Genomic DNA, 17805 nt, shown 5'->3' on the forward strand with positions numbered 1-17805 from the left:
AACAACATTAAAACATTTTTTTTTTCACAAACACCGGTTGACATGACGACGTCCTCCGCACACTTATTAATCATTCGGTTTTTTCGATGGCGTTGAAAAAAATGTGTTTCAAAAAGATAATTTTGAACGAATCGTAGAGATATTACGAAAACTATTGTACAATACACGTCCGTTAGGGCCTTTACAGCCTCGCCAGTATTATTCGACTCGCTCTGCGAGCTCGTCTCACAAAATTTCTGGCTCGGCAGTAAAGGCTATCCTAACGGACTTCTACTGTAAAATACTAATAGGTATGTCAATGAATTCTACACCGCTGGATTCCTCTTTTCAATGCGCTTCTTTTGAGATGTAAGAGAATTTTAAAAACGCAACAAGAAACTACCTCTTCCACCTCAAACATGTGGCTCATAAATTATGTTCTGAAAGGTCCTTGACTCGGGGGTGATTTTTAAGAGTTCCACAGGCGAAGACAGGGCAGTGTGGGCTTGGCAGCTGAAACCGACGGGCTGTCCAAGGTACGAGTACGAGAGTGACGGCAGGTGAATAATTGTGGCCCGGAAGTGGTGTAGTGAATAGAGATACAGTTACCAGGTGTGTTGGTAACTGGGTGATAGCAGGTTTGGGCAACCTGGGTTATAAATCAGTACCTTAATGCGTAAAACCTCCCTATACCATGGTATGATTCCTGAGCACCGGATGTCCGGGTGGGGCACCTTTGGCTCATGACACGGCTAGGCCGTTGACCGGGCGCGTTTCGTAGAGACGGCTGGTGGTGGCAACCAAATGCACCGATCATACGTGCTTGATTAAAAGGTTATGAGGTCATCCCGGTCCCCAGGTACTGAGGGGGCATAGTGACGTATGGAAGTGGGTTGTAGGCTCATACTCTGGCCGTGGCGGTCTTCCTCTGTGGAGACTGCGGGCGGGCTGTGCACCCCAAACTGCACACGGGGCTATTACAGGTGCTACTAGAACATCCAACGCAACCCCGGAATGTAGCGCTCTGGAGACGACGCCAGTGGTTCGAGCCCCTCATCATGATAGAAGCTAGGGGGAGGAATCCCCCGGGTGAGTCACTGTATGACCTTGATTCGCGACAGATGTGTCAGGTGTTTATCATTTACATGTTTGTACCGTCCCATTGAGCAAACCCGAGTCCGGACCTGTGCTTTACCCTTTGAATGACTGAATGAGGTGGAGGTGAGTCCGATTGTAGATTATCGTATGACTGTAGCTGAGATTGTCTAATTTAATGTGTACCGATGAGTCTGATCGATTAATTATCAAATATTGAGGGATAACGCCCTTGGGCAAAAATCAAGTCTTACAGAGACTAGAAAAAATTTTACCTCGTTTTTTTCGTTTAAGAGAAATTCACAAAAAAACAAAAAACTCATATTTTTGCTTATTTTTGGCTCCCACACCAACAAATGGGGTCTATGACCGTCTCCTAAGAGGAAGAGTGCACCTTGGCAAGAAACCCTTCTCACACTAATAGCAAATCAACAGGAACAAATTGCGCTATTGCGAAAATCCAATACGGCAGGGCCAACGCCTAGCATGTCCGCCGATGGCACTCTAACTGCTCAGGCTAACGCCACACGCCACCAACTTCACTTACCACATGGTCATCATTTCGCCTATCGGACTTCGATCCCGACAAAAGTAATTTTACCATCGAAGAGTGGTTAGAAGATGCGTCAAAACTAAAAGGAGAGCTAGGCGCCAGCGACCTCGTCATCATAGCAAAAGCAGGAGAGGCGCTAAGGGGCAGAGGATATCGCTATTACTGCGACTGGCGCCCTATACGAGGTTGGGAAAAATTTTGTAAGGACTTGATTATCGCTTTCCCAGATCGCGAAACACCAGATGTCCGTACTTTTACGGCGGCTACTTTGAGAAGTAAAGACTGTGAATCGCTCAGCGACTACGGAAACCAGAAGCTTCGCTGCATTCATCGTTTTTGTGATGCGCGTGGGCGACTATACTGAATCGAATATGGCCTTGACCATGGAGAAGCCTCCATCAGGATCCGATAGCCAGGGGATGAGCGGTAACTCCTGAAGTTACTCTCCGAAATTGATGGACGCAGAAGCAAACATCAAGCTGTGGTTGGCTCGCGTTCTTTTGACACGGTGGGAACAAAAAGCGCTGCGCGTTCAACAGCCCAACGGCCAGGTAGGTCAGGACCCTTTTTCCGCGGAAGTGCTTTAATTGTGGTCGGGTTGGTCATCGTCACGAAGACTGTCGCGTACCACAGACAACTAAAAAACCTGTAGAAGCGGAAAAGCCTGAGAAGCCAACCGAGTCGAAGGTGCCCACCGGCACGTATTGCAAAAAAGTAGGGCACACTGAAAGTACCTGTTTCTTTAAACACGGAAGGCCGAAGAAAATGTGTGTTACATCGCTACCGCGTTGTGTAACCACCAAGCTGTTTCTTTGACCTACTACATCATCGATAGTAGCGCCGAAATGTCAGTTATAGGTAGGAGCCACGACCTGCTGTATAATAGCTGCTTTCCATTCAATATCCTTACGCCCCTGGTGCTTGAAGCCTCGTACTTCTCGGAGCTGCTCGAGAGCAGTTATGAAAGGAACGGTTAAAATGTGCGAACTTTGAGTTGAAATGCCCGTGGTTAAAATCCTAGGTTAAAATGCACGTTTGGGCCACACGCCCCTGCACGAAAGGTGGTCCTTGAGGGGAAAGGGAACGGTAAAACCAATGAGCGTGATCAGTGTTCCCAAATCGTGGGATTTTTCCCTTTTTGTGGGTTTTTTAGAGACTAAATGGGATCGAGGGATTTTTTGTGGGAATAGGGAATTTTAAGAAAACTGAAAGATCGGATAAATGATGCTGCGTACAGTAATCTACTATATCGACATTCTGTCTCTGTCATTATTATTAGTGTAATTTCCGTCCGTCTGTTGTTGTCTAATACATTTTTGTTCCAATTTTTTTCAATTATTCAATTTCCCGCTGTTCACGTTAATCTCTAGTCTAAGAGCGAAAGCCTCTATGCTTTTATCGAGAAGCGTGGGAATTTTTCTTGGTAATAGGGATTTTTTTTGCGTCATCCGGGGAAAAGTTATTTTAAAAGGTTGGGAACACTGAGCGTGATGCCCACCGTTTCTAGCAAATGGAACGTGGGGTTTCAAGCTCAGGAGCAGCTCCGAATGGTTCTTTTACTTCTTTTGACCGAATGGAAAGCAGCTAATAATCGGCCTGTTCATTTCATTAAAAAAGCATTGCGAAAATGTTTCCGAGAAAGAGCTAATTTTCGCCGATGAGGTAGATATGATTTTGGAGTTAAGATTGAGTACAGTAAGTTCATATTTTCTTTCTAAAAGAATACTGGATACAAGTATATTTTTGATTTTAAATTCGAATGTCATTTGAACAAGAAAAACTCTCGGTGACAAAAACTTAAGATGAATAATATCCCCAAAAAGCGCCCGTACACTAGTGCTCTGCGGGGATCACTCAAATTACACTTTTGAACAGGCCGGTTATAATCATAGATTGTTATAATGCAGCAGGTCGTGGTAGGAGCACAGCGGAAAAACTACCTATACACCTTTTTTTTTTTTTTAAATCAATTGTCAAAGTGTTATCATGTTGGTACAAACCACTGGTTATTTGATAGTTATTAGATTGGCAACGTAAAATGTCAACTATATGTCAGTATAAAGGCGCAATTATACAGGGTCTTTCACAACTCGCGCCCTAGAGAAAAAGAGGAAACAAGAGATCGCATTTGGATGTGTAATTTTGAAGAAAAAAAATGTAGCTTAAAAGATATTCGAGAAAAGACAACTTAAAGTTAACCAATCAGAGATCTACACCTCCAAGGTGTATTTGCCGTAATTTTACGTTGCGAGGATTTCATTTAAGAAAAAACATCTTTAAAATATTTGGGCGATTGGAGTTGTTTTTGAAAGATGTCACTGTCAAATTAAATTTGTAATAAAAAAAGCCAAAACCTTTGTTTATTTGGTTACAATCATGTATTCAGCCGCTGATTATTTAGAGATGATAATAATTTTTGGGGAATGTGAGCGTAACGCCAGGGAGCCAGCAAGAGTCTTCGAAGAACGTTTTCCGGGCAGAAATGACAATTATTTTTTCGTTTACAACACATTTTTTTTATTTTTTGCTACAATACATTGTAATAATAATTGAAATGACCTAGAATGCCATTTAGTTGCGACTATCAAGCATCAACCACTACCCCACGAGTCCGAGGCCCGCGACCCGTCCAAGACAAAACTTGAGAGCGCGGCCGACCTGGTCATACCAGCCAAAAATCATGGGTGGGTTTTGCGCATCAGAGCCTCTGTAACCGATTTATTGTCAGATCCGAGATCCGACACTGGTGGCTCAGCTCAGGTCCGTGGAGTCGCTACACTCCATGCATCTCCTAGAATCGCCCATAGGCTTTGCTTAAGCAGTAGACATCTGAACTTGCAATGTAATGACAGCTCTAACATTTCAGATGGTTAACCTAAATTTGTTGAGAATGAAAAGTCAAATCTAATAGTGTCAAAATTACAGTAATCCAAACATTTTTTGTAGCTGATGGTATTATTTTTGAAACCTAGCAACTGGCTTTATTTGGTTGAAATAACATCACACCTCGAGGTGCCCTTCTGGGATTGGTAGACTTACAAGTCTTGTAACTCAGTTATGAAAGCAGTAGTAAATTCTTTGTTTCTATTTTTTGACAACTTATTGTCGTCGGCAGGTACCCTTTTTCTCTTGGGCGCGAGTTGTGAAAGACCCTGTATACATTTCAATAAAAATACAAAGTTAAATGGTTTCCGAAAACAAGGATCTAACACAACGAAAAATTGGCTATGATTAGATTACGTGAAGAAATGTAGACAGAAAAACCGACCATGCTAAATTGCAGTAAGGATGCACACATCATATTCGGGGTATTTTCTTTTAATATATGGGTTCGTCACTGCGAGGAACTGATTAGAGAAGACTGGAAAAAATTGATGGGAAATCTACCAATTGAGGACATTCCTCTTCCGTAGAATCATATTCGGAAGACGATTGGGGGTTAGATTCTGAAAACGAAGAGGTAAACTGCTTATACAACACCCATTAAATAAATTCCCATTTTCCTGTATATGTTAAGTTGCACTTTTTAGTGTGATTATCGTCTTTATTTCTTGTCTTTTGGTATAAAATTTGGTTACACCTGAAACTTTTCTGATATTTGAAAATTACTGATATAAACTCAAACCTGATCTAGGGAGATTTTACGATAGAGGTGTTCCGAAACGACTGTGGCACATCCGCAGGGCGGGAGAACCGCAACATAAAGACTGTGGCACATCCACAGGGCCGGAGAACCGCAACATAAAGACTGTGGCACATCCACAGGGCGGGAGAACCGCAACAAGATAAAGGCCGTGGCTATAATACATTACCACGAAGTGACAATCGCGAGAACTATATGGGACTCGGGGCAGTGAAACTAGGAGATCACACTAAATTATTCAGCGTTAGACGGAGCGAGGCCGCCCCAAGGTCAGGATTGCCGTGTTAACGTCAGCGCCTCGTCGCAGAGGACCGACCGACCTTTTCCCCGTCTCAACATCTGAGGACAAGGGCGTAGCAAAGGGGGGGGGCAGGTGGGCCCGGCCCACCCCAGAATAAAAGTAAAACACATTAAAAACAAGATACATCTGCAATATCTATCTATCATTTGTCTGTGGTTTAAAATCTGGCCCACCCCAGCAAAAAATCATTGCTACGCCCTTGTCTGAGGACAACTGATGGCCCAGCGCGAGCACCGATGAGAGACCGCAATACAAAAACAAAAACAGGGAAAAAAAAGGATTTACATAGACATTAAAAAAAACAATGTATTATTAGTGACAGTTTCTGTTCAAATATATGAAATAGTAAAAGAGTGAATAAAAGCGAATTCCATAGGAAGTTAAACAGTTTTTAACAGATATATAATTTCTAAAAGTATTGTTAGAATAGTTTATTTCACCTTTTTAACAACCAAAATAAATGCAAATCAAGTTTTCGGATTTTTGTTTTGTTTTCGAGTGTCCCGTTATGAGCATCAATTTTTAACTTATAAAGGTGTTAGTCATTGTATTCTTGACATAAAAAAAAAAAAAAATGATGACAATCGGACCTCTTGCTACCGGTTCCGAAATAACGCCGTATTTTTGTCTATTGTTACTCCACTAAAAGTTCCTTCATGAAATTGCTCCTTCAGTTAGGCGTTGGTTGATTATTGTGTGAATCGAATATTTTAGCTTAGTTTGACTTTTTTATTGCTGTGCAATAACTAAGGCTGCGAAACAGTCCCTCTACCTTTTGACGCTACATATATCGATAACAGTTCAGTCCGTCGGTGAAAACCGGTTTAGTTGATGAAGGCGCACTGATTCTACTTTCTCCAGCCGAACTATCGTTGGACATTTAGTTCACTGCGCACTGGAACCCTTAATAATGTGATGTATTTGTTTGTGAACAACTTTTATACTCGTGCAGTACTACAGCCATGTATAACACCGCCGTAATCACGTGTCTGTCAGTGCTCCGTGGTGATGGCTCCCTACTCGTCCTCGGATCAACAGCTAGTGGATAATAAAATTCAGCATAAGCTGCCAAGGCCTAGGAACCAAAAGCGTCTTCTGGAACCCAATAAGGAGCAGAGAAGAAATCTGAATCTGTTGAATCTTAATCATTGATCTCCTCCTCACCAACATAATACAACTTTATATTCTAGGTGCTTCTTTATTTATGAAAAAAATGTAAATTATTCTACGCTTCACAACTTGAATTATGATTCTATCCAAGTAGCATAATTTAATTAAATGATATCTACATGGTTGACCAATGTTGAATTTATTCCTCACTGTCAATAGGACTAGTCCTTTTTTCCAACACTTGGGTTATTGCCAGTAAACAAATTGTACAATATACAGATTTTCACCGCCTAGCAATATTAAATAATACTTCATAAAACAGTATAAATATTATGTACACAGAATAAAACATTTTCTTTTTTTTTTCACAAATGCATTACTAATTGACACAATATTTTAATTACATAAATATTGAAATTATAGGAAAGGAATATCGTCAATATTCACGTTATTAAAATGTAATGTAATGTATTTCATAAGAAAATGTTCATGAAAACAATATTAAGTTGAAAAGCAAAACATTGAAGGAAGTGCCTGTGTAGTGTAAGAATATCGCTAAGAAATTTCAAAAATTACTTGATCACAACACACGTATGTATAAACCGAGAACACGTTTGAACAACTTCCATTTTCTAAAATCAAAATACGTATACGCTTCTGCCATTTTTAAATGACTTAAAACAATCAATATAGACGATATTTCCTTTTGGTCTACAGATCGTGTCCGTAGTAAAATTTAACAGAAAAAAAAATACTAAATTTACTCAAAGATGTATCGTATTGCTAGAGGTGTTTTAAATAAAGTTCCGTGCACACTGAGCACTTGAAAATAAACAACACAAACGTTTTTACGCGATCTGTTATTGTCAATCAAGCACGACAACAGCATGGTCATCAAATTTGGTTTTCAATTGTCTCCACGGCTTACGTGCGGCTCGTCGTAACTCTGCGAGCGTAACGTTTTTCCTGGCCCTCCTAAAAAATACCGTTCGATAAACATTCTTGCTAAAAATGACTAAGACGGTCGTGATTTACTTGCTCCCTTCTGTTGCCCTGAAGTAAACATCATCTGGTGCATCCATCCAGCTAATAACTTGCTTACGTCCTGATCCTGTTCGGGTCATGTGTGCAATCTTCGGTTTGCCATTTATTTGTGATATATGACGAGGTAATACTTGTCCTTGTGCTATTGACGGCGACATCATTGATGAATATTGGTCCGGACGTACCAACGATAACGAGTCTTTGTTTAGTCTTTTTGGCGGTGGCGCACTCAACGCAGAACCTGTTAGAAGAAGTTAAACTTCAATTTGATATAGTACACGCACAACACATAGGGCCAGTTTACAGAAAGAGAATTAAATATTTAATTCGAATTAAATTTTAATGTGCGATTAACCCATGAATCTGAAACTTCGATTGGTTCAATCTGATCACGTGTTCAGTTAATCCCGCATTTGATTACGATTAAGTTAATTTCGCTTCTGTAAACTGACCCATAGTGTCATGACAAATCTATAATATATAGGGTGTGTCAAAAAGGACGGACAGCCGTTTTAGTAGCATCGCATAGCATAACATAGACCCCGATTTTATATCAAAAACTGTTCTGCAGCTTTCGGCTACATTTTTTTTCTCTCAATCCTTGGTCAAAATGCCTAATAAATTCACAATGGGATGTCTTCCGTTACGAAAACGCATGGTGTATGTCTGTGACTTTGTGCAGCTAAATACATACATCATTTCACAATATTCATCTGCGGTAAAACGCATTTTGAAAATAACTACCTATTGAAAATGTCACATTATACAATTATGTTTCCACATCAATAACAAGATCATTTAGTTTTACAGACAGTTCAGTTGTAACTTCCAAAAGCTCTTGCGCGTTAACGAAAGGTCAAAAGCAAAGAAAAATTTCTTCATGTTCCGTAATTACTCTAAATTGTATACACTCTTTGGTGTCCGACCTTTTTGACACACCCGACATAACAAATTATTGTTAATGGCTTTTTGTACTATTTTCCCAAAGATGATAAACACATACGCAGCAGTACATAATAATTATACTCATAGTGTTTGCCAAGAAGTCCGCACCATATGAGAAAACTTTTTACCCAGTAATGTAGTAAAAATTTTATTACAGCAGTCATTGTTTAAAGACTAAAAAATATAACGTGACATTTCACATTAAACAGAACAAAAAAGTTAAAACGCGGTTCGTGTTGATTATGTTGTTTTAGAAAAGTTTGGTGTTAATGACGTTTTACACTTGTGTAAATTTTCAGAACACAATTAAAAAAAAAACTTTGCCTAGTTAAAAAAAAAAAAAACAAAATTCCGAAGCTTAATTCAACATTTCAACAGAAACGGTGCGAGGAAACAATTTTGAGCTTTGAACATTTTAAACTCGCAACAACTTTTATTCTAAGAACTATTATGAACCAATTTTGCAAATGTACTAAGTGACCGGTTTTTTTTTTGGTTCTGAAAATCTTCACAACATAAAATCTCATTAGAAGCTCTAACTTTTTCGACATACTTATGTATTTAACACACTCCATTTTCGGGAGTGTTTTTAGAAAAAAAACTGAGATACGTGGTAACTTTTATCAGTCAGGCAGCGACGATTGCCGTAGTAAAATTTTTGTTAAATCAAAGATTTTTTTTCGGATAGTAAGAACTTCTTAGTTATGCACTAAGTATGGTATGATCTAATCAACGTGCTGTATACATTATACCACCCTTGCATAGCCGGATCGTTCATCAGTTTCAATACAATGAGTGAATTAGAGCTTTGCAGACCTGAACATATCTGTCGATTCATTAAATAAAAATACGCTTATAAATATTTCATTCCACCAAGCATACATAATGCAATATTTCGGTCATCCGCGGCCTGCCTAGTACAAGTGCTCAGGTCTGCATCCCGTTTTACATTTAAAGATGGTTTTTAAAACTCACCGTCATCCCAATCCAGATCAGAATAGAAGCCAGTAATTAACAAAGATGCAAGTTAATTTTTATTTTAAAATTACTACAAGATCAGCTATCATAAATTAAGACACGAATACCAAAAAACAAAAACAAATAAAAAAAACGCGAAACCAAAATTAGTTTCATTATTTTCCATTCAAAGGTAATTAAAAAATTAAACTTTTTCAGGTAATTGTTTTTCTTTGCGTTATTTATTGCAACGTAAACCAGTGTTTGTGTGTACTTACTGTCGATGCCATTCATTTCATCGTAGGCACGCCTTTTTAGTGAAGGGGACATATTATTCAAAGGTATTTTATCAGCTTCTGGTTTATTCGGTACTCTTTCGTATAATAAACTGCCATCGGGTGCCTTGGGAGGCTTCGGAAATGCGACTTTCTCAGGTTTCGGTAAACTCTCCTTATCTGTCAGTATCAGCCACTGAGGTGTTACGGCGCCGGGATTCCCCAGTCTAGTGGCAATCGCTGTGACGCTGCCTCGGTTCTTCTTGCGATAAATCAACAACTGCTTCAAATCACTAAGTGACTTGCCGGTCATTTGCGCAGCACATTCTTGTTTGACAGCTTGTATGTTGATGGCAAAAAACGGCGCTCGTGCCGCATGTCGAGGTTTCATTATGTGCCTGCACAACCTCCTGGAGATCCGCGTCAAAGGTGTTGTGAACAAATAAAATGCAGTACGAGTTTTCATTATGGGCCTCGGTGAACCAGAACGCACTACTATACCGTGCGCCGTGGCATAATGTCTACCCAAATGGGCTTTCAATTTGAATTCTTTACCACAACCGCCGATGTTGCAACGATGAGGTCGATGTGACATCACCGACATACGGTCGTCATCGATGTCGCTGCCGGATTTTTTCTTGCCGCCATTGTCAAAATCGCCATCACCGAAACGTGTCGGTATTTTCAAACCGCCATACTTCTTCCAATACTGCCAACACAAGTGACACACACGACACTGCATGTGTGATGGGCCCCACGCGTACCACTGAGTGGACACAGTTACTGCAACCGAGAAACAATATATTATATGGGTGATCCACATAACTTTCCGACCCTAACGAAATTTAAATACAGCCAGCAATACGTTTTTCATTCATTACTAGATCCAAAAACATGAATTATTTTAAACTTTTGTATGGTTTGGACATCCATAGTCATAGTAAATAAAGGTGAAAAATATCAAGTTATCACTGAATAACGCTATTACTATAATAAACAATATACAGGGTTATTCATGAGATACTTCCGATGAAAATTTCGTCATACCAAAATACAAGAAACCCCTAGAACTTGATATTTTGTTTAATTCGAAATAAGTTAGCAATCCAAATAGTATTGAGGTTATGAACAAAAGTTAATATAAATGTGAAAACTGACATGACAGACAATAAGGGGCAGCAATCGTTGATTTAAGTATTACTTTTTATAAATTTAGGAAGCTAGAAACCATTGAAAATTGTAGTTTCGGTTGCATATAACGAAATTTTCATCGGAAGTCTCTCGTGAATAACCCTGTATACTAAAGTCTATTCCATTTAAGTATGCAGTATAGATTAGCATAGGGACTATTTTTCCGTCGTTGATTGGCCAAAATGAGAGAAAAGTTTACACCAAGGCAATGCTCGATTTTTAGTAACTAGGTACTGTTAAATTTTGATATTTCATCGATTTTTTGGTTATTGGTGTCAAAATTATCGAGTTTCCATCATTAAACTACAATTTTGTTATTAGAAAACCACTACCGTGTTCCTTTATGACTTTTTTTTTTGTTAATTTTTTAAATTTAAATTTGCCGCGTTCGCCAGTGTGAAAAGTTCTCCATTCGAAGCGACATCTACTGCATTCTTAAATGGAAAAGTCTGTAGACCCAGAACTCTAACGTTTTATGATAGGCAATACTAAGAACGAGGGGATTAGTATTTGACACCTCCTAGTGACATGACAAGCACTTCCTCAAAGAGAGACTACCAGGTACCGTCTGCCCTTAAAGGTCTGTTTATTTACGTCCATTACCTGCTTCTTTGTTAAGCTATTTAAATTCATAACGATAATGTCTATCATAAAACGTTAAGAGTTCTGGGTCCACTATACATACAGGGGGTCAATTCTTGACGGTTCGTAACTTTGCCAACGGTATTAAATGAATGGGTTGCGTTCCCAAATAATCTTGAAGAATTAAATAAAATTAGACAAGCGTAAGGGAAAATGGTTTTCTTAGATTTGTGCAAGGAATATAATAAAATCGTTTTAGTTTCTTTTTTTCAAAAAGATTCAAAAGAAGTGATTTTTTTTTCACACCACCAATACATATTTGCCTTTGCTTTTTAGTTGCATTTGTTCCCCGTGTTTTTTTGTTATTGTTCATTTTAATCAAAAATTAGGATGAGCACAAAATACTGACAACAAAGACGGCTTTTTATTTTGTATATAATTATTAAAAAAATTAAGTCAGACAACTTCGATTTATTGTATTTGCAGTGTTAAACTGTACTCTTTTTTACGAATGCCTAAAAATGTGTTGCGAAGACTTGTCAAGAATAGGCTTTCTTTCCACTTTTTCACTATTCGCAGTTTATTCTTCGCAAAAATGCGAATTCGCAAATAAACGATCATAGTCAAGAATTGACCCCCAGGGTATTTCACGAGTGATAATAAGCCCGACGGAATTGAAAATGCAACTCACACTACATTTCCGAAAAAAGCTGGGTACTAGAAATTAAAATATTCGGCTTTTTTTGAAAATGTATTGTGGGTTGCATTTTTAATTCCGTCGGGCTCATTATCACTCGTGAAATACCCTGTACATATATCAATTATTCTAAAAAAGTAATCGAAATATTGCAACTTTAAGAATGTTTAACTCCTGTAAAATAAGCAAAATCCAGAACCTACCGTTGCAAGATTCGCACGATTTACCGCCCAACGAAACCGCAGGATCGGAACTGCCGTTGCTATTACCATTCACAACGCCTTTGTTATTGTTTAAAGCAGCCGGATTTGGTTTGTTGCTGTTGTAAAATAACTCAAAATTAACACTTGTGCTGAAAAACTAATTGTACAAATTCAAATACGAACTCACTAGTTAGGAATGTAGACTTGCTTCAGTTTCGACTCCGCTTCTACAGCTTTGACCCTTTTTTGTTGGACATAGCGATCCGTTGTTTTCCACATGTAATAATACTCGATGATATTCTTCAATGTTTTCCAAGGTAAAAAATCTTGACGTATGTCATTAAAATCTTTTCCGTATTTATCTAGAGCTTCTTCAAACAAATTGGCTTCTGACGCACTCCACTCTTCCATTTCGTCTCGGCACAACACTGGACCACTGGAAGGTACTAAGGAACACAGGGCACTGGCCAAGTCGTAACCGTGACGGTGTAAAGTGTCCATCGCATGAAATAAAGTTATGTCGCGACTAGCTGCTGCTGCTGACATGTGGAGGGATGGCTGTTTCACACTGGAACTGCAGTCTAGTGCACGAGCGAATGTGCCTACCGATCGCGAAACGACTAAAAACTGATCAATTTGTCTGTCCGTTAAGTTGTGCTCCGGCGTCCAGACTAACGTTTCAAGATCAGCTAAATCACGGGAGTTACTTTCGCCCTCTCTAAGGAGTGGCGTCACATCACATTGATATCGGCTACCCACACGTATTTCACCTTTATCGGCCAACAGCGTTTTTTGGGTCGGATCGAACACCAAGCAATAAAAGAACATATCATCCTTATTTAAATAAGATGCAAGGGATTCCGTCTCGTTGAACAACGTCACAGAACACTTTCCTCTGATGTGAGTCGCCGGTAGAGTCTCAACCTGACGGGACAGGAACAACTCACGGTGTTTCATCTGGTGCTTCTGTTTGGGATTCATTGTTTCGCAACTTCTGCTGCCCGAATCCGACGACGGGCTACCATTCGATTCGTCTAAGGCACCTGTCAACAGAACTAGAGAATTTCTGGCATTGTGATAATTATCATAAACAAACAAATAAAAAAGTTAAAACTACGTCGCCGATCAACTTTCAACCAGAGACCTGATTTCGAAGCTTTAAACCTTAGTTTGTTTAACAACGTCTACTATACGTGCTTGTAAATTTATCTTATAAGCAAATATGTATAACTGTGCCGCCATTTTTAAAAATTTACCTTTATAAAAATAAAATGCAGCCGAAAATCTTCCAAATTATTAAACAAACGCCACCTTTGAGAGTTGATACATACAATTATGTTCCCACATCAATAACAGGATCATTTAGTTTTACAGGCAGTTTAGTTGTAACTTCCAAAAGCTCTTGCGCGTTAACGAAAGACCAAAAGCAAAAAAAAATTCTTCATGTTTCACGATTACCCTAAATTGTGTAAATTCTTTGGTGTCCGTCCTCTTTGACACACCCGATATACATATGAAACGGATATGAATTAAGTATAAAGTCAATATTAAAAAAGTCTTGTACGCCACGCGACTGGAAGAACTTGCGCCGATGGTCCAACAATAATTGACTGTGTGGCCTAATCAACGCTTGAATTATTTTTTCTTTTTATAATATTTAGGTTTTTTTTGTTGTACTGCTATTTTAAGTTTGGATAGCTGATCTCTTGCATGAAAAAAAATTCGTCATTCGTATTATTCATTTGCTCATATTTATTAGTTAAACATACAAATGAATAAAACATGTTTTCAATTTTAACTGATAAACCTTTATTACTGAGTTACCTATTACAATGGCTTTATTGTAACCACTGACTTGTCTACCCATCGTGACACAATTACACTTACTTTGACGCTTTTTTCAGTCTCGAATGTAGGTAGAGACCATTTCATCTAAGAAGTACATGATGACTCATCGAAATCTGACCGTACGACGCTAGTCAGCTGATGATCAGTGCCGTAGAAACATTCGATTAGCTGAAGAGTCACTATAATTCAATTAATTTATATGTTTGAAATTCTAACAAATCAATAATTGAACAATGAATACCATAAAACGATACACAGCGAAAGGAATAACAAAAACAAAACACTTTTTGAACGCTAACGGGGTTAAGTTAGAAATAACAACGAGCCCATGGATTCCACGTGGTTGATAGGTCTGTACGCCGCTGGACTCAAACCTCCCCTAAAAATTTGAACATGGACTCGTCTGACGACAACGCGTTCGTGCGCATTATGTACTTCTTAGATGAAATGGTTTCTATGTACCACATTCTTTTTTCTTCATGAGCGGATAATCTTTAGGTAAACGGCATAAAACATACAGTCGAATGCAAAAAAAAGTAGACAAGAAGTTTTTGGCTGCTTGGTCGTTTTCTAGTTTTTCGATTTTGATTGGCAGCTGACTACGACTGTATTCTTGGTTGCCTAGCCGAATGCAAAAAAAGTGAGAAGAAGTTGTCGGTATTAGAAAAACCACATTTATACAATAACATTTTGAGGAAAAACAATTACAGGAAACTGTTTTTGTCTAATTTTTTTTTTGCATTCGACTGCATTGAACAGAATCCCCTTCGCTATCGTCGTACGGAGGCTTTTTTTGATAAGTGCAAAATTTTCATAATGGTGGCGATTTAAAAGAAAAATTGCCATTTTGCCTTTTTTTTTGGATAAAAGAGTGGATTAAAAACGTAAAAATTTATTTATCGACGATAACCACTTGTTTTCTGCATATGTAGACCAAATATGAGCTTAATCCGTCCAATACAGTGCTCAGAATGTGTCGCAGTTTTTAAAAAGGCAATTTCGAGAAAAAGGCGTTCAAAGTTTTGCCATAGAATACTTGAAGGTAGTTATAGGCAACTTCGGGCCCTTCAGTGGTACCGAAAATTGATGATATATATTTTATATACCTACCTAATTATTGATAAGGTATATTTGAGATTTTTTTTTTTTGTTAATAAATAAGGGCGTAACAGTTTTGTTAGTTTTTTGGTATGAACTCTTACAATTACAAATTTTGGCTTTGTTGGCTAAATAATTCGCTTTTTTATTTAAACGGAAACCAAACGTGTGATTTATGGTAAAATGGTATAATTTGCCAACAAAAAGATCATTCCCTAGTAGCCGACCGTTTGCCATAAAATTGACAGTGACAATGGATCACCTAAATTTACGACAGCACAAGTAGCAGGTCATAAATAAAAATGATTTAAAATGTAAAATTGCGTTTCATTCAAAATCTAATTGGTGTTTTTTTCGGCTGCTCTCATAAATAATTACAGGAAGTGAATCTGGGTAGGTCAGTATAAAAATCAGAATTTGACTTTTTGATTGAAACTTACTTTTTTTTGGCTTTGTTTGTAAGAAAAATGATCAATAAATTATTAAATGTATCTTACCAATACCCAGGTAAGTGTGAAAAATTTTGACAAATTTATTCAATTAGAAGTCGCGATTTCTCGCGACCTGTATAATAAATAACTATTATACCCGATTTCGTTGGTCAACCTCCGATTTTTTCTTTTAAAACGGTATTTCGTTCTTTTCAAATTTGTTATTAACTCCAACGTGCCAAAATGAGGCAGTAACAAATATACCTAATTCGTTAGCATTCACAGAAATCCACATTGAGATTTAAAAAATACGGCGCGGCGACAAGTACATTATGTAGTGTTAATTTGATCGATCAATTTACGAGTGCAGTTCATTCATCGAACAGCACAACACCGCCATCCGGTGATAAATACGTAAAATCCAATGGAAAAAAAAACGATTACAACTACGAAACACAGAATCATCAATAAACAAGCAACTGTTCCACATGATCGAAAAATAAATAAGATAACAACAAACACCGCGATGGAATGGACATCGGCTTTGGTTCGTCCACTTTTTGCGTGTAATTATAAAAGTACAGTCTTGCATAAAAGAACAAGCATCTCGCAGTTGTCATAGCGACGCGGTCTGATCAAGTACAGTTGCGGCAGGATTTCGCGAAACAACACCACGGTCGGTGACAAGACAGGTACAGTCAGCGAATATCGATCGCCTAATCAAGACTTTTGCCCCACCACTCATTTAGAATGCGTGAAAAGCGAGAAATGTTGGTCCCCAAAATACCAATCAAAAACGAACGACGACAGAATATCGCGGACAAATGGCTCATTCCACTTACATTGGTGTTTGTCTGCCAGCTGGATCAGCTGGCCGGGTAAATCTCTTCGGCGGTAGAAACACATCACTTTGGCTTCTACGTTGCCTGATGCCGTTTTATTCAGTTCCTCTATACGTCGGATTTGGTACGGAGACGTCGATGACGTCTCGAAGTACACGTAATCTATAACGAAAATGGGTTTTTCAACAAAAATCAGACAACATTTTAAATAAATAAATCCACTCCCCCCTTCACCTGCGCGCAATACCAACACCAACACAAAAAATGACCCCTGTCTGTTATCAAGTTGGCAGGATGTTTAGCAATTGCATGAATATTTTCATTAGCAAAATAGACAAGTGGGTTGGTTGCAGAAATCAAAACGAAGCACTATTATTTGATAAAAAGATACAGTTCGAGATAAAAGGTCCAAGATAAAGCACCTGGTGTCAAGTCGAGACATACCAACAACTGAAGTCAAAACAGTGGCGAATACACGCAAACGTTTGGCTTTTCGGCTGAAATTCAACAATACAAGGCATTCATACATAAGTGTAAAAATACACGTCACCCGAACGGCCCACGATTACAATTAATAAACAAACATTGTGGCGACGATGAGTAACGAAGTGCGAGAGACATCGGACCCAGGAAGACTTCCTCTTGAGCAAAGCCGGTTAATTGAACTTAACACTCACCTCCGACGCGATACATGTTGGCTGTCATCTTAAAACACAAAAATAATAACTTCTCAAAAGCAAAACTATGTTAATTTTAAGCACATTTTCAATAACTTGGTCGAATTTCCTCAATGTTTTGTCACTGCACCTATCACCACCAAGCGATTGGACGCCATTTTCTCGAATCAAACTCCCTGTTGGCGTCTGAGCAAAGAATCACACGATTATTAACAACAGCGCCAGAAGAACTCCAGGCGGACAGTAGCAGAAACTTGCGACGATAAAACAGAAACATGCAAAAAATACAGAAAAATAACCAAGATAATACGAATCGCCCGTGATTTTGACTGCT

The 17805-nt window shown here is 38.6% G+C and overlaps 1 protein-coding gene and 1 pseudogene across 4 annotated transcripts; one reads left to right on the forward strand and one right to left on the reverse strand.

Moving 5' to 3' along the window:
* The first annotated feature begins 1443 nt into the window (after window positions 1-1443).
* Window positions 1444-4501, forward strand: LOC138124942 (uncharacterized; annotated as a pseudogene).
* A 2248-nt stretch (window positions 4502-6749) lies between these two features.
* MTA1-like (metastasis associated 1-like) lies at window positions 6750-17675 on the reverse strand. Of its 4 annotated transcripts, none has more exons than XM_069038742.1 (7): window positions 17472-17675; window positions 16795-16956; window positions 12763-13630; window positions 12576-12691; window positions 9906-10685; window positions 7717-7966; window positions 6750-7656 (listed from the first exon to the last, which is right to left on the reverse strand). In XM_069038742.1, exons 1-7 carry the CDS (start codon window positions 17497-17499, stop codon window positions 7548-7550), a joined length of 2313 nt encoding a protein of 770 aa, XP_068894843.1. In that variant the 5' UTR covers window positions 17500-17675; the 3' UTR covers window positions 6750-7547. The 4 variants fall into 4 exon arrangements, with proteins under 4 accessions (XP_068894843.1, XP_068894844.1, XP_068894840.1 ...); XM_069038743.1 differs by having other exon boundaries at window positions 12763-13618; window positions 17472-17672; XM_069038739.1 differs by lacking the exon at window positions 17472-17675 and adding an exon at window positions 17239-17454.
* Between the last annotated feature and the right edge of the window lie 130 nt (window positions 17676-17805).

The sequence above is a fragment of the Tenebrio molitor genome, chromosome 2 (genome assembly GCF_963966145.1).
Source record: "Tenebrio molitor chromosome 2, icTenMoli1.1, whole genome shotgun sequence".
In the NCBI taxonomy this organism is placed as follows: Eukaryota; Metazoa; Arthropoda; class Insecta; order Coleoptera; family Tenebrionidae; genus Tenebrio; species Tenebrio molitor.